At 37.6% G+C, this 23,158-nt stretch overlaps 1 protein-coding gene and 1 long non-coding RNA gene across 2 annotated transcripts; both read right to left on the reverse strand.

Annotated features, from left to right (window-relative positions):
- Window positions 1–191: 191 nt before the first annotated feature.
- On the reverse strand, window positions 192–15,178 carry LOC140951972 (serine/threonine-protein kinase dyf-5-like). Its single transcript, XM_073401357.1, has 12 exons — window positions 14,611–15,178; window positions 14,416–14,470; window positions 12,789–12,910; window positions 10,066–10,145; window positions 9,363–9,495; window positions 6,814–6,985; window positions 6,081–6,140; window positions 4,851–5,387; window positions 4,683–4,726; window positions 4,190–4,440; window positions 2,126–2,249; window positions 192–1,085 (listed from the first exon to the last, which is right to left on the reverse strand). Exons 1-12 carry the CDS (start codon window positions 14,709–14,711, stop codon window positions 1,070–1,072), a joined length of 1,695 nt encoding a protein of 564 aa, XP_073257458.1. The 5' UTR covers window positions 14,712–15,178; the 3' UTR covers window positions 192–1,069.
- Window positions 15,179–19,156: 3,978 nt separating this feature from the next.
- LOC140952566 (uncharacterized) lies at window positions 19,157–21,116 on the reverse strand. Its single transcript, XR_012167367.1, has 2 exons — window positions 20,133–21,116; window positions 19,157–20,032 (listed from the first exon to the last, which is right to left on the reverse strand). It is a non-coding gene; the product is annotated as an uncharacterized lncRNA (long non-coding RNA).
- Window positions 21,117–23,158: the final 2,042 nt, after the last annotated feature.

The following is a 23,158-nucleotide window of genomic DNA, read 5'->3' on the forward strand; positions in this document are numbered from 1 at the left end:
GCGATTGACGCCTTCTGGTCATTTATATAGGGGATGGAGATATTCAAAGCTTGGTACATGTAATGTCGAACCAACGATAACGTGGAAGACAGCGCCGCGACTTCAATTGTCATTACAGAGAAGCAAGCATCCAAAAACATGAAATTACTAAAGTTAACTGAATCTGCAGAAAACAATGAATAAGTTACAAATTATTTGGACTGTATTTTTATTTAACATTGTTATTATATTAACCGGTAACTGGGGGAGAATTTAATAAATAAATAAAATACAACGAGCAACAGGATCCCTCTATACATAGTGGTTTGACAGAAAACGAACAGATCCTATTACGCTCTCCCGAAACACTTAAGTGAAGGGCTCAGTGAGTTACCGTTGAGATCGCAACATTTCACTGAATTATTTCTACACGATTTTTATGGTAAATATTTACAATTTCGTGGTGTGTGAACAGAACTAATCTGACAAAGTAGTAAAACATTGGTTTAAGTAGCCTAAACAAAACTAGTTCTGAGTTTACATTGACACTACGAATAGTTTATCTAAACAAGACCACTGGTACACTTGGATGGATACACCACCCTTGACCCTTTGAAATTCTCTTTGTAATACCAATGAATGCTTAATCAATCAGGGACGTAATGAAAATTTACGACATAATTACCCAAGGTAAATTCTAGTGATATTTTAACAAATTCTCCCTACTACTATAATAAGAGAATTTTGAAACAAGGAGGGAGAACGTGTATTTTATTATTTAAGGTAAAACGGCTGAACGTCTATCAACATTCCCCTAATTCATTTTACTACATGGAAAAGATCAGTTTTACCTACAAAGGGTTGTTTTTATGATTAATCAATCATCAAATTCAATTAAAACTAAATTTACAATAAATGCGAGGGAAAGATGGGATGGTTCAATTGTGATAATGATTTTTTTAACCTAACGTTCTAACCAACTGATAGTTGATGTTTTGCGACCATTTTAACATGAAATAAAACTTTACAATAGACAAGGTCATGATTTGTGAATGCAAGAGATCCATTGTCCTTTTTTGCCAGCCATTCTTCACGATCTGGCATATCTGAAACAAAGATGCAAAAATATATGTTATCATATATAAAGGTAATAATCTTGCCGGAAACACAAGGCCAGGTTGTTGGTCTGTATCAAAGACATATAAGAGCTAAAGTTTTGGTTCCGCGTCCGTGTTGATGTTTGTGTAAAAAAAAGACCGGGCGCGTAGCTCCATTGGTTTAGAACCATCAGGTCTTTATCTTTTGTTCAAACAAAAGTACATTCTTAAAACATATAAAACTTAAATATTTTTGCAAAGTTAAAAACAATTAAAAAGCTAAAGAGTTTCAACCCCTTAAAATTTCGTATACGAAATTAACATTTAAAAAAATTAAACTAAATGCTACAACTTTGTACTTTAAAATAGCCAGTTGATGAAACTCTTTTTAAACGGTGCTGGTGCCGGCATACTGGAGATCTTCTTGAATAGCGCGAGATCCGCCTCTTCTAAGACATTAGTGAGTTTAAGCTTCACGTATACGGCAAAAGGCAAACGTCAGATTCAAGTTGCAAATTTCTCAAAATAGAAATGAGCACACTAAAAAAACATCTCAAAAAAAATTCTTATGGATAAAAAATTGCGTGAAACTACTAATTTAGGTGTAGAAACAATGAACAGTAAACGAAAAGTTAAGAGGAAACTTGGTCACGTGGTACAAATTCGCGTTTGCCATTTGCCGTAAACGTGATGCTTGACCTCTCTATCATATATGTTAATTTGATACGATATGTACATGTATTTGAGTTTTGCAGCAATGTTGTAAAACAAGTTGCACGTCTTTTGTTGCCCCCACGTATTACTGTACCGTAATTTCCCTGTGAACACCACTAGGCAGTCGTATTAGTCTGCTACACAGCCGTTTCAAGTGAAGTCACGCAACGCTCCTCCCCAGAAGGAAGACACATTTTTAGTGACGACACTTAAAACGGCTGTGTAGCAGACTACAGTCATATAAGAACCTTTTGGAAGAAAATTGGACAAATGTAGGTTCTTGCATGTGGGTCAGTTTAACTGTACATGTATCGATATCTACGAAAGCAACTCACTTTTGACTCCAGTCTGTTCGACCAACGGCAGATTTTCCAAGAGTTTGTTTGGTCAATGACGCGCCAGGGGGCTGGTAAAATGTGCCACTTGGTTGTTTAGTAAGTTGGGCTTTCCAACTGGAGTCTAAAAGAAAAAAATAATGAGAAATGAAATACTTTGAAGCAGATGGAGGCCCTCTATGGAATCCCCTTTACCAAGACAGAATAATATTGTTTTTACCTCATTGTAAACGACCACTTGGTGCATGGTCTATGTTCACTGTAAGTGCTACGTTACTCAGCTCAGAGTATACGAAAAACTTTTAGTGACCACAAAGAATGACTGCACGTGGTAGATTAGCAATTGCTTGAAATAAATTTATATCCATGAAATGGATGAGTCCAGGCCTTTTCTCAAAAGAGACTACTTGAGGTTCGATTCTTGTAAGGAATAAACTCCCGTAAGCAATCCAAGGGCGCTTTCCATTTCTCAGAACTGACCATCTAGACCATTCCCGTCCTAATGAGAATTTCACTTTTAATCATAGCTATCCATCCAGATCAGTCAAAACCTAAATAGTATGCAAGGGAGAGATTTTTTTCAGAAAAATCTCTTGAAAAAAGCCTATTTCATCGTCAAAATGACCGGTCCAGCAATGGTCCGGCCGGCCAGTTCTGACTTTTGGAAAGCGCCGTAAGAGTATTCTATGTTATCAACGAAAAGATATTATGGATTCAGTCTATCTTTTAAGTAAACTGCTTTTTGTAAGAGAACGTTGATAATCAATAATTCAAAAACTCTATAATGAATTAAGAAAAAAGATGTATAGATAATTAACGATTAAAGACGTTAAAGAATCTGATGTAACATGGATGAATGTGATTTTCTCGAAAAAAAAAAATAAATAAAAAAACCCCAAGGATTATTCGGATATGGGGGAAAGGGGGGATAGGTTTCCCCTCCTCACGAGCACTAATTCCCCCTTATCCGAGGGTCCCCTGTAGGGTTCTCAAACCCTGTCAATCCGACCCAAAATTTCCTTAATCTCCTAATCCCGATGGTTATCTTCGGCATCTCACGTACCGTGCATACTTTCAATCCTGAATCTCGAAACAGTTTGCTTTGAGATTCCAAATCCCGGCCTTCAAGTAAGGCGAATCGTGAATCCCGAAAGACCTATTAGGCACCCTCTTACCCTTAACCTTTAACGCCCGTCACACAAGCTACAAGACTTCCCCTAGAATTTTCTAATCCTTTGATTGGATCAATCAGGGTGGCTAACAGTTTTGGACGAGACGAAAAAGCCGCCTAAAACACTCTTGACAACCAAAGTTGCCCTAAGACATCCAAACGGATAAACACTTTTTAGGGAAGCTCCAAATTAACGAAACAGGCTTCTAAAGCGACACAGAGAAAACCATATTTGAGACACTTGTGTCGTAACTGGAAACGATCATTTGCTAGGTATCCTTGAATGACTTCTATTCTACAATCGGCGACAAAATGTTTGATACATTGTCCTCAAATTTAGGTGAGTCTGGAGAACAAAACCACTCACAACTCTCCTATCTCCCGTCAATTCAAAGTTAGGGTGCTAGTTGTTTTTTTTTACGAAGAGCTCGAACAGCGGCACAACAGTGCGTGGAGGGGTTGGGGAAAGGAAAGTTTTATTTTCTCCTTTTTAAGTTGGCAAAATGTTAGAAAGGTCCTTTGGGGGTAAAAAAAGGGCTTTATTTGAGTCTCAATGTATTTTCCACAAGAGTGCTAATTGGGCACACTATTTTTACGTCTCCTACTGGAGATGGGAGCGCCATTTCACCTGGTCATCCGAGCCACGCGAAGGTCAAGCCGATTACAGTGTAAAGGAAGTACCTTCCTTTCTCAGTTATTTTAAGACCCTGAGTAAAGGTCCGGCCCCAGGAATCAAACCCGCGACCTCCCGCTCTGCAGTCAAGCGCTCTACCGACTGAGCTAATCCTGCCGCGGTTAAAAAGTGTCTACACTAATTTTGTCACCGATTGTGGTTAAAGCCATCAACCAACTCAAACGGTACAAAATATTTCTGTAAAACGGCAGTTACTTACGTCCTACTCCCACCCCTCTGTTTGCCATTCCTGAACCAAACGATGGCACATAATTATGTCCCCCCATAGCATTTCCTCCAGTTGCCCCATAAGCGGCATTTCGTGTAAATGTAGTGGCTGCTGCTTGATTGTGTATTGTCTGTTGGGGCTGTGCATTCATCTTTTGACCACTGAAATAACGTGCTTGCTTCATATAATGCTGTTTAGCACTAGGCGGTGTCTTTCTTGAGACTCCTGAGCCATGCTGTGAGCTGAAAAAGAAAAGTTATTTCAAAATTAAAAAAAGAGACACTGCATAGGAGAATAATTTCACTTAATTCCGATGCTTGCATAAGTTAGGAGTCAAAGTTTTCTTAGACAATTAAAATTGATAACATCTTAAGCGGTATAAGGGATGTGGCATCTTATGGGTAGTTACAGTCAGTTGAAGTGTGAATGGGTCAAATATGTGATCTAACAAAGTGCAAGATTTTCAAGAGCTGTTAGAACCAACCTTGAAAGCCAATCAAGTGGGTCTGTCTTATTTTGAGTGACAGCCTGCAAAATAGCCAAAAATAGAATAACAAAGTTAGAAAATTTACAGGAGTGGTTTCCAAAGACAAAGTACTTAAATCATTTTGACAAACAAAATAACATGATAATCACTTGTTTCCACACAAACCTTTTTCTTGTATGATGAATCTGTATCAATCTCATTAAGCAATGATTCAAATTCGTCCGTGCTATCTTTAACTCCAACACCTCCACCGCCCCATCTCCTCCGCCCACTTAAAGGGCCAAACGTATTGCCAACCTTAGTTGGTGCAACAGTTCTAACCCCAGAATCTGGCTCCACTAGTTTCTCTCCCTTTGCACTGCCAAATAATGACTTGACAGAATCCTTCCTTCCTTGCTGAGCAACTGGTTGAGGTGCTCTTCTGTTTTCTTTTCCACCACCAAAGGATGAATTAAATGAATCATTTCTGTCCATTTGCGGAACAGGTTTTACAGCAGGCTGTCGCTGTGTGATTTGACTTCTATGCTGCGATTGCATTTGTGAGACAGGTTTTGGTAAGTTCTGCCCCACTTGAAAGTATGGATATCTTAGTGCCTGTGCACAGGTGGGGCGCTTCTTTGGGTTCCACATCAACATATCCCGCATTAACTGAATGGCTTCTGGGCTGGCATTCTGCATCAAGTCTTTTAGATTTGTTGGAACCTGAAATAAAGAGTTAAAAAAGGCACTTTATTTGAGTGTTAAAGTATTTAGCTTGAAAGTGCTAATTGGGGACACTATTTTTACATCTCCAATGGGAGAAGGGATTGCCATTTTACGTGGTCATCCGAGCCATGTGAAGGTCTAGCCACTTGCAGTGCAAAGGGAGTGCCTTCATTTCTCAGTTATTTTAAAACCCTGAGTATTGGTCCAGCTCCAGGAGATGAACCTGCAAGAAAAATTCTTCTTACTTTTGCGATTTTTGCGACATTTGCCATTTCTTCTATACTTTTGTGATGGCAGTTTTCTTTAAATCTTTTTTGCTAAAATTGCAAAAACAATTTGCTAGCAACTTTTGCTAACAAGATCGATCCTGGACTTAAGTGGCAACCTTCCACTCTGCAGTCAAGCGCTCTTAGCCGACTGAGCTAATCCTAATGCCATATTTTATTACAAGGTTTAACCTTTATTATGTTGTGACTAATCCACCTTGATTATCCATGCTGCTCTCTATAAATATTTATGGTATTATTGTGAAGACAATTTGGTTAAAAATGAAGATGCTTTAGTGTTAGTGATTTAATTTGCTCCATTGTCAGGCAGAGGATTGTTAAGGATTTGCGACAATAGTGTTCCTTCTTAAAAACTGACTCTATTTGCATTCAAATTGAAGTAAAGCAGTAAGCAAATCCATACCGTATGCATAAACTTGAAATTCATAGCTGCAGCTAATTGATGTCCTTGAGGCCACTCCTCCTATCAAATGACAAATGTAATAACTTTATGAAATGTGGACTTCTAGACCTACTACTAACCTACTTTAACAGTGAATACACGTAGTGCTATCCTTCGCATGAGCTGTTACATGTACCCATTTACAATGTGGGTTAACAAATATTAATTTAGCAGTTGGTGCTACATGAAGTAAACCTTTGAAAAACCTAAATAATAAGAAGGAGTATTGTGAAAGGTTTGAACCCAGGAGTCATTTCAAAAGTAGGTTGAGTTTGATCGTCTGGGTGAACGCAGTCCTGAATAGGACTGTTGTTGACAGTGACTGACGTTTCGACAACCTGTGCGTTAGTCATCTTCAGAGTCAAAGTGAGTTGTATCATGTCAGTTGATGGTATAGAAAGAATGTTATAAGTTGTAAATAAAGTGTCGACAGGCCAAACACCACTTATTAAAGCTGGTGATAGACAAGTGTAAAATGTGACCTTAGAGTTTTCTATTAGAGGTTTCCCTCTTTTCTTTCAAAGGGGTGAATAAAGGCCAATTTACACAGTGTGACAGTAGTTTTTTTGGTCCATGAATGTGATGATCCCACTAAGTTCCATACATGGTTGGTAAAGGCCAGTAACTACCAAACTAAACAAAATGGACTAGAATACCATGATACATATGACTTTTAAAGCAATAGGAAACAAACCTTTGATGGAGTGCCAAGAACAGCAAGTATTTTAAATATTGTATCAATTTCACTACTCCCAGGAAAAAGTGGTCTAAGCATGTACAATTCAGCCATAATGCAGCCAACTGCCCATACATCTATTGGTGAATTGTAGTTTGTTGATCGCAAGAGAACTTCAGGTGCACGGTACCTTTAAATCAATCACAACAAAACTATTAAAAAAGCTTTTACTATCTCAACACTAAAAATAATAACTGCTTCACACAAAGGAACAAATTTATGAGGAAGTCACTGTGATTTTACTTCTACATCTAAATAAGTACATATTGTTTTTTTCCTTCTTTAAAACCAATAGCAACTTGATAAAATGTAGGTACAGCGTGCATCTAAGAACATACTACTAGGATTGTATCTAGGGTAAAAAACGGAGTCTAAAGAAAACAAATCCATCCACAGACTTGATGTGTCTGGCTCAACAGGTCCAGGGGGGGCAGCTGCTCCCCTTGCGCCCCTGCTAGCTACGACTCTGCCAGGCCTACAACTAGTCAAAAAGCTGGCTACACCCCTGGTTGGAAGCGCTCGTAAGTGACCTTCACCACTTTTCTGGGTGACACTTTTATATATTTTCCTTTGTTTTCAAACTCTTGTAAGTGATCACCTGACTGATAGCCTGCTCTCTATGTTCTGTATGCACTACAATACTGAAATACCGCAAATTCGCTATTAAGCCACCCCGGAGGCTTATTTTTTTCAAGCACTTTTGAGGGGGGGTTTAATAGAAAGGGGGGGGGATTAAAAGAGAAGGGGGCTTATTTAATTCGGCAAAATGCATCAATGGCAGCAAGATTTCTCAAGGACGGACTTGTGGTTACCGGGCGCTATACTGCTTTTTCTAACAATAAGAAAATGGTAACAATTCTCCACAGAGAACTAGAGCATAAAGTTGAAAAAGTTAAGCCCATGAAGTTGGTGGTCATGCGGGTGAACACCAAAAACAATATGAATTTCCAGCCTGAATAAACCATAACTGATCAGTACATCTTAATTGTTTGTGAAGGATAAGGATGGAGAGGAGGGGGAGGGGGGGGGGGCGTATTAACTTTCCTCCACTGAAAAGGGAGGGCTTATTTGAGAGGGGAGGCTTAATAGAGGATTTACAGTAATAATTATTACAATCTGAACTCTTCTCAGAAAAGACCCGCCCTGTAGATAGAATCTCGTATGCAACCACTAAATTTTTGCATTTTGGGTAGTTGCATGCTTAAAGGAGGTACGATTTCACTAGAATTTTTATAACTTGCAAGAGTATTCAGTTTTCTCACAACTCTAACAGATCAGGCAAACAGAGGAGCATTGTTTTTTGTATTTATGCAAAGTACACAGAAGTTGCAATTTTGTAGATCAGCTACGGCTAAATACTTGGGCTCATAATCATGAAATGATTCGAATTTGCACTACTGATTTCACACTCAATGTCTAATTGCATGATCCAAGAGAAATCTTATAACTGCTACAAAATTGTATGATTTGGGCAACATTAACCCATTCGCCCCTGAACCACCCGTAACCGCCCGTGCGGGTCCACGTCCTTTCTACCCTTTGTGACGTCATCAGTTTTAACGGTCAAGGACAACTTCGTCTGCTAACTTGTGCAGAGTGAAGAGATCTTTCAAACCATACCAGAATGAGCACAATTCAGTCAAGGACACCGGAGAAAGTGGCAAAAAACCATGTAACATTGACCTGAAGATCTCTATGAAAATCTTGTTCCATTGCCCACCTACCTCTCCTTTCACCTAATCCTAAGATCCTAAAAGCTTTCCTAAAAACTATTCCCACCAAAATGAAGCCTACTAAATGCCCAACAAGAGAAAAAAAAAATGAGGCAAGAAAAGCGAAAAAAGAGGGGAGGAGAGAGAGCGAAAAGTAAAAGTCAAGACTGCTGTGTCACTTTTAAACCCACAAACTATCTCGAAATTTTGCTTTCTGCGCATGCCCGAACTTCGCAAGCTGATATTTTGCATCTGGATCAGAAGGCCGTGAAGTTTACGACCTGTAAATCAGTTTGTGGTAAGTTTTAGCTCTTTACAGCACGACAGTGACCAGAAAACCACTCGACTAGCTTCAAAACGCGTTTTTCGGCAAAATCTCCAGGAGCGAATGGGTTAATACATAAATTATGTTAAATATTTAATAAATTTAACTCGTAACAATTTAAGTCTATAAATTAACAAACATCATCCACAGTCCTGAACATAACTTGTGAACAATCTAATAAAGGTACATGTAAGTGTTTGATGGAAAATCTACTTTAGCGATATCATACCATCCATCATATTGCGGCACAACACAGCTTCTGCGTGGCACAAACTGACGTCATGGAAATCCCAAATAATTTCCTAATATGTTTTGTACTCTATAAGAAGGTCTTCTGATTACATGCAGGCTTCCACTTTGTTTGAGTTAACTATGCAGTCATACACATTCTCTAATTTTCAAGCATTGATTTAAAACTACACAAAGCTTACCCAGGAACGTAAAAAAACTATTCATCTGTATACCCTTACCATCTGGTTGAAACGTAATCTGTATACGGTGGGCGTGATCTTGTTTCTCTTGCAAGACCAAAATCAGCAATTTTAACCAGTTCTGGGCCTGTACATAGGAGGTTTTCTGGCTTCATGTCACGATGAAAGAACCCTGTTTAGGTCATAACACTCATGTAAATAGACAGTTGGCTTAAAAACAGATTTTTTCAAGAATTTGCTGGACCATTTTACAATTCAATTTTGTCCATTGTTTTGATTAGCCTTGTCATTACGGTATGATTATTACCTACAGTAATTCCCACGATTTTTCCATAGCTGTCCCTCCCTCCACCCCCACCCAGCTCTGGTAAGTATCCTTGGAAAGTATTGTTCCACACACTTTGTTCTGTTTGGAGATGGGTTGTGGCAAGGTTGCCATGGACACATTGTTGCTGCTGGGGAGAATCCTGAGGTTAAAAGGTAATTTTCTAGTGTTAAGGTCATCATAGTGAAACCATTATTTATTTTGTGCATTCCTCTTAAGTTTGTGCTTTCAAAAACTGTCACAGAAATTTCTCTTACTCGTTTTTCAAACAATTTTTTAAACGTCTATAAAATTTTTATATTAAGCTCCTGATATTGAGAGAATGACCTAAATCATACATTGGAACATCACAGTTACACTAACTACTATGATTCAATTTTTATTATTAATATAGGAAATTTCTTTTGACCTACATACCATGTTTATGAACAAAGGCAAGACCTTGCAAAACTTGATAAATTATGTTTCTAATCATGGATTCTGGAATCAGCTTGTCTCTGAAAAGTAAACAGATGATCAGAATTATTATGGTACAACTCATGAATGATGGTTATGCAGTTACAGTGTATTGTATTGTATTACTTACATGATTATTACATCGGATATTCTAAAGTTCCAAATTATTTTCACTCTTGCAAGTGAACGATATGTATGCAACTTAAGCAGATGTGAAAAGAAAGCCTGAAAAAATTGTGCCCAACTTTTCAAGCCATTTTCATGGTTTGTACAATTTTGGACAAACAAAATTCAAGGACTTTTCAAGAACATTTCAAGGACAAATCATAATTTTCAAGGACTAAGATATATTCAATAAATGGGCATTCGTTGACCCCCTTTTGAACACCTTGTTAGCTAAAACACTTAATGGAGTCATTTATGATTTTTACTTCTTCAACCATGGTTGATCACATCATTTTATATTACTTTACGTAACTAAGTACACCACTTTGCAAAATGGCAACGGTCACTGGGTATGAATTTCAGTTGTGTCTGAAAAATAAGATACCATTCGTGCCAAAAATTAACATGGTTTTACAAGTTTTACAGGTCCTTAGACCAAGGTAACAACAAGCTAAATTTTCCTCTGCAAAATAATCTTTTTTCACAGAAGATGATGCGCTGTAAATAAGCTAAAGTAGTGAATTTCAAGGACTTTTTAAGACCTTTGTGGAAATCAAGTACTTTTCAAGGACCTAAACCAAATTCAAGGACTTTTCAAGACAACTATTAAAATTCAAGACCTTTTCAAGATTGTACAAACCATGTTTATTTTTAATGCTTTCTTTTCACAGCTACTCAAGTTTTGTCCGTAACTGTGATGACCTTTTACTATGAGTTTTTTGTTTCCCACAGTTTAAATAATATATACAGATTTTCACATATTTACTTTCTTATTTCCACTCTATTAACTAACTAATTAGGTTTAGTAGCTTATGGATATTTTTTATAAAAGTTTTGTTTTGTCACCCAAAAAACAGAGAATTAAAACTGAAATCTAAGGCTCTAAACTAGCAATGGGGTTCCACAAGTCAAGGTGCAGCAAAGGTACTGTCCAATAGCCTAGGGCCACTGAAGCAACTAGTTAGGCTAGCTTGCTTTATGTTATAAGTTGCCAAGCAACATTGCTGAGACAAGTAAATATTAGTGAGAGGGGGAGGGGGTAAGTAGAGCTGAAGGAATGCTCCAGGCAATTAAACTTCAACAATTGCTTGCTCAAAGGGCCAAAAAAATTTAAAATATTTTCATCTCATCCTGCGAGTAAATGATTGCATAAATATATTATGAAAATCGTATTGTCATCATCATCATTAATTTGATTAACATTAAATATTACTATTATTATTATTATTATTATTATTATTATGACTAACTAGGTTGTTTAGTTAATGTTATGTTCCCGGGCTCGAAATAATTTCCGGAGAGTCCCTGGACATGACGACGGGTTTAATTCATTTTAGCTTGGTCACATTAACTATTGTTTTATAACATAAATTATTCTTAAAACAAGGGCCCGTGAACCAAAACTGGCATTATATATTTCCAAACAACAGGGCTTCTGATATTTTACGGAGCCACGAAATTCAAGTAAATCTACAAAAACCCACAAAAATTTGATAGAATTCTTATCAAATATGTGTCACTACAACATATTTGAAACTTACCTTGCCTATTGGGGCTGTTTAATAATTGCCGTAAACTTCATTACCACAATGAGCAAAGAAATTAAAAATTATGGCGAAAATAGGCCATTCTACAGTTGTGTGCTCAGTGTACTGGCCTTTGAATAGAAGAAAGGATGGCAGTGATTTTAAGCTTGTTTGGTTCCAAACCTTCTTGATATTCATATGTAAATGGTCATGTTCACAGGCTTGTTAGCATGAGAATACCACGATTTGCACATGAAAAGCAGGTAAGCTTTTAACAAAACAAGGTCACCGCCAGCCTTGCTTCTATTAAAAGGTCAGGGCACTAAGCACACAACTGTAAAATGGCCTATTAGTTTGCAAAAAACTGGGCACTAGTCATCCATGATGTTAAAAGCTTTGCCATTGGCTCATTTCTTGAGTGCTTTGTTGTAAAAGTTAAAATAGCCAATGAATATCTCTGTTAAAAAACCATTAAACATGCTTGTCAAATCAGCACAAAATCGATCCACTTATAGCAAAATTTGCCCAGAAAATTCCCATGAAATCGGCTGAACTTTTTTACCGATGGTTTTTTGCGGTGGTGAAGTTAGCCCCCCAAATTTCCGCAAAGTTCCCTCCAAATGGGCTGATTTTTTCACGAATCTATCAGAAGCCCTGAAAAAAGTCATTGCTTAACTAATGAAGGTGAAAATATTTTAAACTTTGTGACTGGAAGTGTCTGAACCCAAATGTCTGTTTCATGCACAAATTGTCAACAACAATATTCTAGTTGCATTTCACCCAGGATTTCTGATTAGAACAGCATGGAAATCTTGATTTATTTCATTTTCAATACGATAGAATGTAACTGGTCAACACGACCGGCAAGACAAAAGGTTGACCGGTCATTACCCCCCAGTCGGTACAGACATTGTCCGTTGAATGGCCATTATTTCGAGCCCTGTGTTCTATAAACTAAAGGGGCAGGTTAAGGGAAAAAAAGGTTGTATGTACCTGCTCTTCATCATTTGGTAAAGATTTTCTTTCATGTACTCAAATACAAAGAATAACTCATCATTTTCCCTGATCACTTCCTTAAGCTTGACCACATTGGCATGATTTAATTTTCTGAGAGACTGAAGAAGAATTATTATGAAAATAATATTAAACATTGATCAGTATTATTTACTAGAAATTAAAGTTCGTTATACAAATTTAAGTCAAAACTTATGGCACAGCCAGTCTTCCTTGGGTAAAAGTACAGTCAAACACTCCAGATAAAGGCATCTCTTTTACACTCGTCCAGAAAATACCAAACATGATCTCCACAATGTCACCCAAATTGTACTTAAGGGTGATCTTTGAAGGATAGATGACTATGTATATTAGTGAACCTTTCACCACATAAGAGTATTGGTTGAATTCACAACTGATACTCAGTTGACTGCTACCATTATTATCGTTGATACCCAGTACTTAAGTGCTCATTGAAAACAAAAAAGTGTGTACTCAATAGGATTATTCTGGTATTCAGTATTTTAGTGAAAAAAAGGCGAGAGGCCCAGAATCTGGGATTTGGTGATGGATCTTATAGTCCAGAAACAGGGAAATGTTGTTTGAAGAACCAACACCCAGTACGAAAAGCAACCTGCATTTGCTAAATGTTGTTAAAAAACCTTTCATTTTGACTTTTCCTTGACACTGTTGCGAGGGAATTGAGAGCGTGCCTTATTCCTATCCAACATCTCCCCTATTTCTTGGTGTTGCAAAAACTATTGTTGGTTGTAGGTAAATGTGTTGGGGGAGGGGTATCATGCAGAGTCCTTTCAATCTTTTGCATTGCCACATTTTTTGATTTAACAATCAGAATCCGAGACGCCAAGAACATATCCATTTTCATTTCCAGGATTAGAGAGGCCTTCCTAGGGGGATATTTATGTTCCCAGTCTGGATTTGAAATAATATGTTTGTTTGCATTTTGAGGAGTAGACCTGGCCCCAGCTGTTCAAAAGGTGGATAATACTATCCACCAGGCCCCGGTTGTTCAAACGTTGGATAGCGCTATCCACTGGATAAATCACTATCCAGTGGATAAGTATTTGGGAAACAAATTGCGTTATCGACTGGATAGAGATTTATCCGGTGGATGGCGCTATCCAGCCTTTGAAAAACCACGGCCAGATAAATTAATATTCACTGGATAGCACAATTGGTTTTCCCTAAAACTTATCCCTTGGATAGTGATTTATCCAGTGGATAGCTCTATCTAACTTTTGAACAACTGGGGCCTGATGTCCCTGCAGGTATTCAACCCATCCTTTTGTTGTTTGCCGCCATTTCACCTAGTCTTATGTCGCTGTTTCAAGGCTATGTTGTTTGTCGGAATTTTACCTTAACAGGGCCTTATTAGCCCGCAAAAGTCTAGATGAGAGGAATGAGTGAAAAAGGGATGATGATCTTGAAAAACCAATAATATTCAGGTCAATCTGAAAAGACTACAAAATGACTGATATAGTAACAGACCCATGTTTCAATAATTATTATTTTATAAAATGTCTGATTACACCTGATTTGGTCAAACAATCAGTTTCCGACCTTTATAATAGGGTTACGTTACAAACAACGAAAACAGTCCTGTTACCTTAACTTCACGGAGATTGATACATTCTTCCCAAGAATAGTATTTCTTTTTCATCCTGCAAAGAAATCAAGCAAGATACATCGGGTGATCAGTTAAAGATGTATAAGCTTAAGCTTATATAATTCTCACTTTTTAATATTAAAGCCTAAATCTACAAAGGACTTCACTATACTCAAACCCAAGCGTTTAGCTTACTTTTTTATGGCGACTGTTTCTCCCGTTTCGACATGTCTTCCCAGTAAAACTGATCCATAAGTTCCATCTCCAAGTGTCTTTGAAATATGGTACCGTTTCATTGCGGCAAAATTATTAAATCTTCCAAACACAATACACACAATATCGCACCGAAATAGAGCCTTCAATTCAACACAAAGGATGCTGGATGTGGAGAAGTTTTCGCCTCTTTTTCCTCATAGGAAAACCATCAAATTGTCCAATTCCGTAAACCAGAAGAAAACAGATCTTTATCCAAATATCCAAGAGAAAATTGGCAATCGCGGTTCCTCTTTTTAAAAATCTAAGTAAACACCATATGCTTCATAATATTATTGAATGCATGGCATACACCAGTCTTCTATAGCGAGAAAAAAGTCAATTCACGTAAGACCTTTCCCTTTTGCATGGCACAGGAACAATTGTATGATCCTTCGGCGACAAAACGGAGTTGTTAGGAAATTAGATATAGAGATAGTTGAAAGAAGACAACGTTAACAAAAAAGTCGCTCCACGAACTCAAAGCTATTTGCTCCAGCCAAATGCAAAATGTCGCATCCCATGAAGCAAAGCAGTCGAAATGTTACCAGGCAACGACATATAACAAAAACATGCACCATAGCGAAAAGCAAATTGTAGTTAATTGTAGTGACAATACAGCTTTTCTTTGACAACACTTCTAGAAACAGTTACGTCACTTTAATTTTCAAACCTCGAAATATAGGAAGATCGAAATTTCATTAGTAGTTTGCTTATAAATTTCAGTCATTTTGGAAAGCGATCAATGGAGCAAATCAGGAAAAGAAAGAAAGAAAAAAAGAAAAATGAAATAATAAGGAACGCTATTAAAATTGCGAAACCATAACATAAATTATTAAGGCTTTTAGTGAGATTCATGTCACCAGGAATCGCCTTAATTAATTGTTAAACTGAATAGCTAATTAGATTTTATCGTAAGTGTCGTACAACTCGTTATATGGTGAATTTAATAGTTTTGTTGATTTTATGATCCTCAAATCTCGCCAGTCATGCCATATAGTAAATTTCTGGTTTTCCAGTGGACTGATTTTAAAAAAATTCTTTCCAGTCGTTCTTCAGGTAATGACTCCTGCAGACTGTAATTTCAAGTAAACCGTTGTATCCCGCCTTGAACAATCGCGCGCAAATAAATGTAGGTCAAGCCACTAATAACACGCCGTACTTTTCAGTTTTCTTTCTCGCGACAACGCCTCTGAATCCTTCGGTCTACTTTACTGGGAACGGGCCTTACTGAAGTTCAGTCAAAACTACTGCAAGTGAGCGGATTACTCAGAAATAATTCTAATCAAATAGCATACTGAAAAGGCAAAAAAGTAAATTAATCCCAAAATGTTCATCACAAGAGAAAAAATGAAGAAAAATAAGTAGGGTGTATTCATCATTCTCTTTTTCCCAGCTTCAGTTTTTTTCCGTTTGTTTTCATTTAGGCCTTCTTTCGTTGCCGGGTTTACAGAAACAATCATTGCACTCCAGCTTACAAGTAGCTTACCGGATTGTTTCAACAAACTAAACAGTGTTAAACGCCTCGTGCGTTCGTTGCGCCCATTGATATATTAGCAAATTAGAGATCGAGATAGAGGAGAGCTAAGTAGCTTATTTCTCTTGGCAATTTATAGTTACGTCTAGTGGCAGGGCAACTTAATAAGCTGTAATTTATTTTCTACTACAGTTCTGGTTAGGCATCTTTACATCTGTGGAGATAGCCTAAGAATATATTTCTTTCTCTCTTAATTTTTTTCGTTTTCTTTCGTTGTTTGTTTTATTTCAAGAAGGGTTAATGTGAAGGGGAAAGGAAGAGTAATACTTGAGGTTTTTATTATTGTTTTTTGCATTAGCTTGCAATTGTTTGTTTTTTCCTCAGGATTGATGCCGATGTGTGACGTAGCAGCAAGCAGGTCTGGCACTGTCTCTGTCAAATGAGTAACTCTTCTAACCGGCCTGTTAAGGACAAAAAAAATCCTAAAATAATAGCTTGTTTAGAACAATAACGTCAATGTTATTACCCTATTAGTGACAAAGGACAAAATGTCGTCTGGTTAAGTCCAAAGTCATGGTATACTTTATCTGTGCATACCAGCTCATACCATACCCTGTTTATAATTATGTAGGAGAGACTAGCGCGAAATAATATACCCTGTTAGAGATAAAAAGGACAAAAACATACCCTATCAAGCGAGACATCCCCGTATAGGAAATCAGTATAAGGGAGTGTCCCGGACTAAAAGGCAGTGGCAATGAAGAGAAAGCTGGTTGTCAAAATTAGTTCGATTAGAACAACTTGGGTACTTTCTTTCTCTTTTGCCTTTAGTGTGTTTTTTTAATCAATGGCTCTCATCCAAGGCCTCCGGGGTGGGTAATTTTTCCTCCGAAGAAAGTTGCTTCAATTATCAAGTTCGACTACCCTGCACACTAAAAATATCAAATTTTGTAAAGAAAACTGTAGTTGTAACTTATTTGAGATTTGAGCAAACGGTATTATGATGTATGGTCTTAGTTCTGGTATGATTTAAAGCAACAAGTAAAAACTTTCAGATGTCCACCCTTTTTTTAGGTCACTCGGTCATGTTTAGTATGTCTGTTAAGCTATACATATATACTGTCAGCTGCTTTTATTCTGACTTTCATTCAATGTTTCCAAGAAACGTAACGCTTATCATTGATACCCTTGTTTTACCCTTTGTCTGAGCATCATAGGATGACGAAAGAGTGACCATGGGAACCAGTTTGCCCCATAGGCTTTTCTTTGTGAGTATTTTCAAATCCCCCATAATATACTCTGTTTGCCCCACATTTTGCACAAGTGATATCGACCTGAATTCGCCAAGAAACAATAAGGAAAATGGAGCCGAAACGCGTCCCACAATTCTTTCTGATATCGTAACGGGGGAAGCGCCGATCAGCTATTGGCCAATTTGTTTCCCTGTCCCTGGCAACAGTCCCAGAAGTCTTTGCGAAAGCAAACTCGGCCAAGTTTGCAGCTTCTTGTTTTTCTTTAGTGGCGAATCATAATACTGTTACAATATCTCTTCTCCAAAAATGTGAGTCCAATTGAAATGGCAAATGTTCTTTGCAAGATACGGTGCGGAACTTGAAAGTTGTTACTAAGAATTTATAAGCCCATTAAGGTCCATGAACACTCTGATCACCTCTGATCTGAGATATTGTATTTCTGATAATTGAATTTGGTTGTTTTTGGTTGTTTGTTTTTGTTGGGGAACCCATTGTTGGTTCATTTTTGTGTCGTGGCGTGGGTATTGTTCAGTTTCTTTTCAATCTTTTGTATGACGTTATTTGGTGATAACACCCATCCGCGACACCAAGAAACTACTCAATGTTCTTTATTGACTCCAGACTGACTTCGATACGAGCAGCTGCGAAAGAAATTATATACATTACGTGCAAAGAGCAAAAAAATTGCACACGTTACTAACTTTAATAAGCTCTTCCAGTTATTGAAGTTGACTTTTCATATGTTAACGCATCAATTGTAAAAATTTACTTCAGCAAAGTTTATCTTTAAGCCTTTAAGCCAAGCCCCAATTCCCAGACTGATCTCCATACATTTCCTCGGTGATGCTCCCTCTCCCCTCGCGTGTCTCCTTCTCGCGCGCCCGTTTTTTCTTGTGCCCACTACTTCCAAGCGCCTGCTACGCAGGCTAGTTGAGAGAATTTGTTTAAAGTGAAAAAGAACTTTCCCGTAGGTGATCATTTTACTAACTTTATTAATTATGTATCGATATTGTTAAAAGAAAATTGATATTGGTCATGACTTAAAGGGTTTTAAAATATCGCAAATCTGCAAGTTGCAGTTTCTTGGTGGGAGAGAGGTTCGTAGAATAACAAATTTTAACGGTCCACTATCGCGTGACATACATTCAACAAAAGCCTCTTGCAATCAGCCAAGTGAACATTTTAATTTATATATCAGACCGTCCATCAGTTTAACCATTCTTAAAACTCTTTTCAGACCCTTGGGCACCTGTCAATCAGCCTTTGTTTTTCTTCAGCTCTACTCGTTTTGAGTTAGTATCTTTTACAGTTTCCTTCATTTTTAAACGAGGGAAAAAGATTGGCTGTAATACATCTTTACTAGTCAGCTGACGTCATAACTGATAAAACAACTTCAATGACGTCATTCACAAGCGTATACACCTGTGACGTATTCAAATACGGCGTGAAAGTAACTATTACATAACAGCACCTTTGGTTTCGTTTTTTTTTACTGCAAATAGGTTCAGTTCACCTTGGAGACAAATATGGGCAGTAAAGACATTTTGAAAACCCACTAAGTGTATGGATTAATAGGGTCGAGGGAAATACAAATATTTTTCAAAATCAATATTAACGGAAGCGGTGAACCGATCTTTGAGTCATCGTAACCGATCGGCGGCGATGTATCAGAATGGACAATACAATTTAGAGTATTAATTAAAATAAATTGTTTCCGGAATTAGACTTGGATGCTATTTTCATATAATAAGAAACTATATTTAACAATAATCTTTATTTTCATTATGTTAATTAAGGTTTAAACAGCCATCCTTTAATCGATCTATATTTTGAGGACGTAGAAAGTCATAAATCATACATGCTTGGAGAAAGTGGTATATTGATAAGAGGGCTATAAATGAGAACAATAAATCACGTGTTTCTGCTCGCTTGCTTCGTTGCCGTCGAATTCGCAATTAAAAACCGATATTAGGAAATAATAACTTAGGCAGTATGATGATAACAATCTAAAGATTTTTTGAACACAAATAGCTCTATCACGGAGTCTATTGTTATTGTTCCTCATTCGTTATGTATGTACATGTATATGACGAGGATTAACTACTTAAAAATCTATCAATTGAGACACACTAAAAAATCACATCTGTTCTACCGAACTGTTTAAAGAGCAGTCACTGTGACGTTTTCTGTAAAAACTGAAATCAGTGTCCAACAACGTTGAAAGAAGCGTTTGAAATCATCAGGCATTTTCCACTTTACCTTCTTCCTCCCTCCTTGACTTGCTTCTCTGTACAATACTATGCAACAAGAATAAAAGTCTCGACATTTTCGGAATCTATTCAGGGAGACCAATGACTTTAGATAATTCAACTTGTCGAAATTTATTGTCATCAACTTCTCCCCAGTTTTAGATATTCAAACCTTTTCTCCCTGACCTCCAAGCTCGGGTGCTTCGTCCGTACTCACAACTATAAGAGAAACGTTTGTCTTATCATAGATATCACTGTCTGAATCACATCGTTCGTCTGCTGAATGAGGCATCCAACACTTGACGAGACTTCCAATGACGCAGTAAAACATTGCAAGGACCAAGAGGAGAAAACTAAAGCCAAGAGCAATTCCGGGCTGTGGCGTTCTAAACGCAAAGCAGATGAGAAACAAGGATGTAATGAGGGCACAAACTGGAAATAGGTATAGACAGAATCGATGACATAACGCCTGATCATGACAATTACAAGCTCGAGCATCTGATCTTGGTTCCAACTCGGCCTCCAGTTTGTAATGATTTTCGTCCAATTTTCGTTTTACGACGTCTGCCGGCATGGCTGTAAACAAGTCCCAAATCTTTTCCTTTCTTCTACGTGCAAGCTTTACGTGGTGTGGTATGCTTTAAAATGTTTGTTCCAATATCTTGTTTTAAGCTGCGGTAATTCCACCGGAAATATGCTTATACACGTCACGTACTTACAGGACAGATTAGCAATCGAAATTATCGATGATTTACAAGCATACTCCCGTTAATAAGCCATACAAATAATTAAACGCATGAAATACGCTTGCTTTCAGTAAAGATATGCATTCTGAAATGATTTAAACCCTGAGAGTAGATAGCAGATCCCAGTGTAGCAATGTTATGCTTCATTTTGTCGTTCACCCTAAGTGGATTTTGACAAAATATATACTTCGAAAAGTCAATCAGGTAAACCTCTAAAATATCTAAAAGCTTTGAACCCCGCCACCTTTTTTTACAGAAACGTCTCACTATATTTTATAAAGGGGTGCCGGATGCGCTCTTGTTTCCACTTCTGCTTTGAAACAAAGTAGGAAGGACTCACTTAGACTCTTTACTTTAACTGTTTGATGTTTTGTTCTCGGCGGAAAAACCCACTTTGAAGGTTCTTTGTGAAAACACAAGAACAGATGAGGTCAGCAGGGCAGGGCTTTAGCGGTTTACTCTGGCGCTGGATTTATAAACAGTTCTCGAGTTATCTCATTTGATAGCATTTCAGGCACGCACACACATATTACCACCACACAGTCGGTGATGATCCTAGGCTGCGATCTGTACTAATAACATTTGGAAGAGGTTTTATAATTTTGAAATTATGGCAACATTTTTAGTAAACGCCAGCCTACTTTGAAAAGAGAGGCTATAAAGTTACAATGAAAGCGTTTAGTGCAACGGATTGGTGGAGCGCGTGTTGGAAGAAACCGCCGGCTTTTGATTGTTTATTCTGACAACTGAGCTGGAAGGTTAAGTTTAATAAGCTTTGTTAAGGAAGGAATGATCATCTCTAGGCTTAACGTGTTTAAAGCCCATCATTCCAAAGATGTTAAGATAAAATGGTCTAAAGATGTATAAAAAAACAGTTATAGCCTGTAGAAAATTACATTCTTGCCAGCTAGCCTTTCTTTAAATTAAAACAACACGAAAGTGACATTTACGTTTAAGTATCTCTAAGCACTAAGAAACTACTTTAAAACTTTCTTAGACTTAAAACTCATTATCACATTTACATGCAATGAATGTTTAGTACGTAGACGGGAGGGGAGGGTGGGGAATGGAAGGGAGAGGGAGAAAAGATGAAGGGGAGGGGGAAGCGGAAGGAAAGAAAAAGAAGAAGGGAAGAAAAAAAGCAGGAATGGGAATTGTTCTGCTAGGTTTAATTGGTGCGGGGAGGAGTGAGTAAGAGACCTAGCCCGCATGCTAGTCTCGTATTTTATCTACTCGTTTAATCGGTGAAGTACACGTGGCTAAGATAAATTCGTTTGTCTGTCGATGTACCAAGACAAGGTGATTATTTTCACCATTTGAAGTTTAATTGCCATACAAACTGTATAAACCTTTACAAAAGCATGCAAACGCGGGTATTGTAGCCCCTAGTCCACCACGGTGGATTGGTACAGCTTAGGGTGCTTTGATATTAATTGCCCGGCATAAGAGCTGTTGTGATCCCTTTTACGGGCCTCAACAATTTCGTAGCACAAACTAATGATCTGAACTATTTAGTGTCACTTAACTGATTTTCTGGTAATCGGTTTGTAGTGGTTAAAATGAATTTGAACCACGCCCAAAAGTCAGATTCTGGTAAAGCACCTTTTAGAAGTATTTTTGGAATATTCCAGCAGTGGGGCATCCCTGCAATTTTTATAGGGGAGCTACCCCGGGACAATTAGACGCCCAAGTGAACGCTTTGGAAGCTTTTTGTTTAGAAACAATGTGTGTTCACTAAAACTTCCCAAAGCCAAATTTGAATTTGGACGGAGACGTTTTGCCTTTCAAGGGGCTCTAGTTTACATTACTTTACCTCGGCATTTAAGAAATTGAAATTCTTGGTTACTTTTTAAGAGTAATTTAAAAGAGTTTTTTCAACTGAGTTTTCCATAATTCACAACTCTTTTCAATCTTATGAGTCAATAAGTTTTACAGATTTTGATTTTTGAATCTTAGATTTCTTAGTGTTATTTTATTTTATTTTCCACTTTCTTTTTTTTATTTTTTAGTTATCTATTATTTAGTTACAGGACCCTTTTCATAACAGTTCTTTTTAATAGAACTGATAGGTTATCCTGTATAAATGTTCCCGTTATTATTATTATTATTACTATTATTATTATTAATTTTAAAAAACTGAATAAGCAAAAGAAGTGGACGTGATCGTCAGCAAGTCAAGTACCGTCATAGGTTGGTTTGCAACTGTCGTCTTCTCAGTTGTAAATGTACACTGATATATTCGCAAGGTGCTTCTTTAGAATCGCTGACTGTAGAAATCGGAATGAAGTACCAACAACGAAGCAAAGCACTGACAAGAAAAGATGATGCGTGCAGCATAAATTAGCATCTATGAGAGATCTAATCAGCCAAAAATAACCTCGAACGTACGTAGGTATTCAGCGCATGACATCAAACATGCCACATCGATGCGGGGTCGCACGAAATCACCGAAGTCTGTTTCTTTCTCGTTTGGGTTGTTTCATCTACGACATAGCAAAATGTTAAAAACTGTACGTAACTACAATTCAAACTCGGGCCTTGTTGCTATTCAGGTGCCACGCCTAGGGAAGCAGTACTGCCCTGTCAACCTAAGGTGATGTTGCACAAGACGATTTGAGACGATGATTCCAGCAATGTTGGAACCATGTTGTGACAATTTGAAACAATGCCGAAGCAATGTTGCAACGCTCTTTTGCGCAGAAAATCGTGTTTGAGAATCGTCCCATGTACACAGTATTATCGTTTTTACTAACATCTTTTGGCGTA

This window comes from Porites lutea, chromosome 11 (genome assembly GCF_958299795.1).
Source record: "Porites lutea chromosome 11, jaPorLute2.1, whole genome shotgun sequence".
Lineage (NCBI taxonomy): Eukaryota > Metazoa > Cnidaria > Anthozoa > Scleractinia > Poritidae > Porites > Porites lutea.

Bases quoted from the DNA above. Each gene is read 5' to 3' on its own strand.
- LOC140951972 (XM_073401357.1), bottom strand. From the start codon at position 14,711: ATGAAACGGTACCATATTTCAAAGACACTTGGAGATGGAACTTATGGA. The intron at 6,986-9,362 runs GTAAGGGTATAC...ATTGATTTAAAG, and splicing joins GATTACGTTTCAACCAGATG to GTACCGTGCACCTGAAGTTC. The intron at 4,727-4,850 runs GTTTGTGTGGAA...GCTATTTTGCAG, and splicing joins ATTCATCATACAAGAAAAAG to GCTGTCACTCAAAATAAGAC.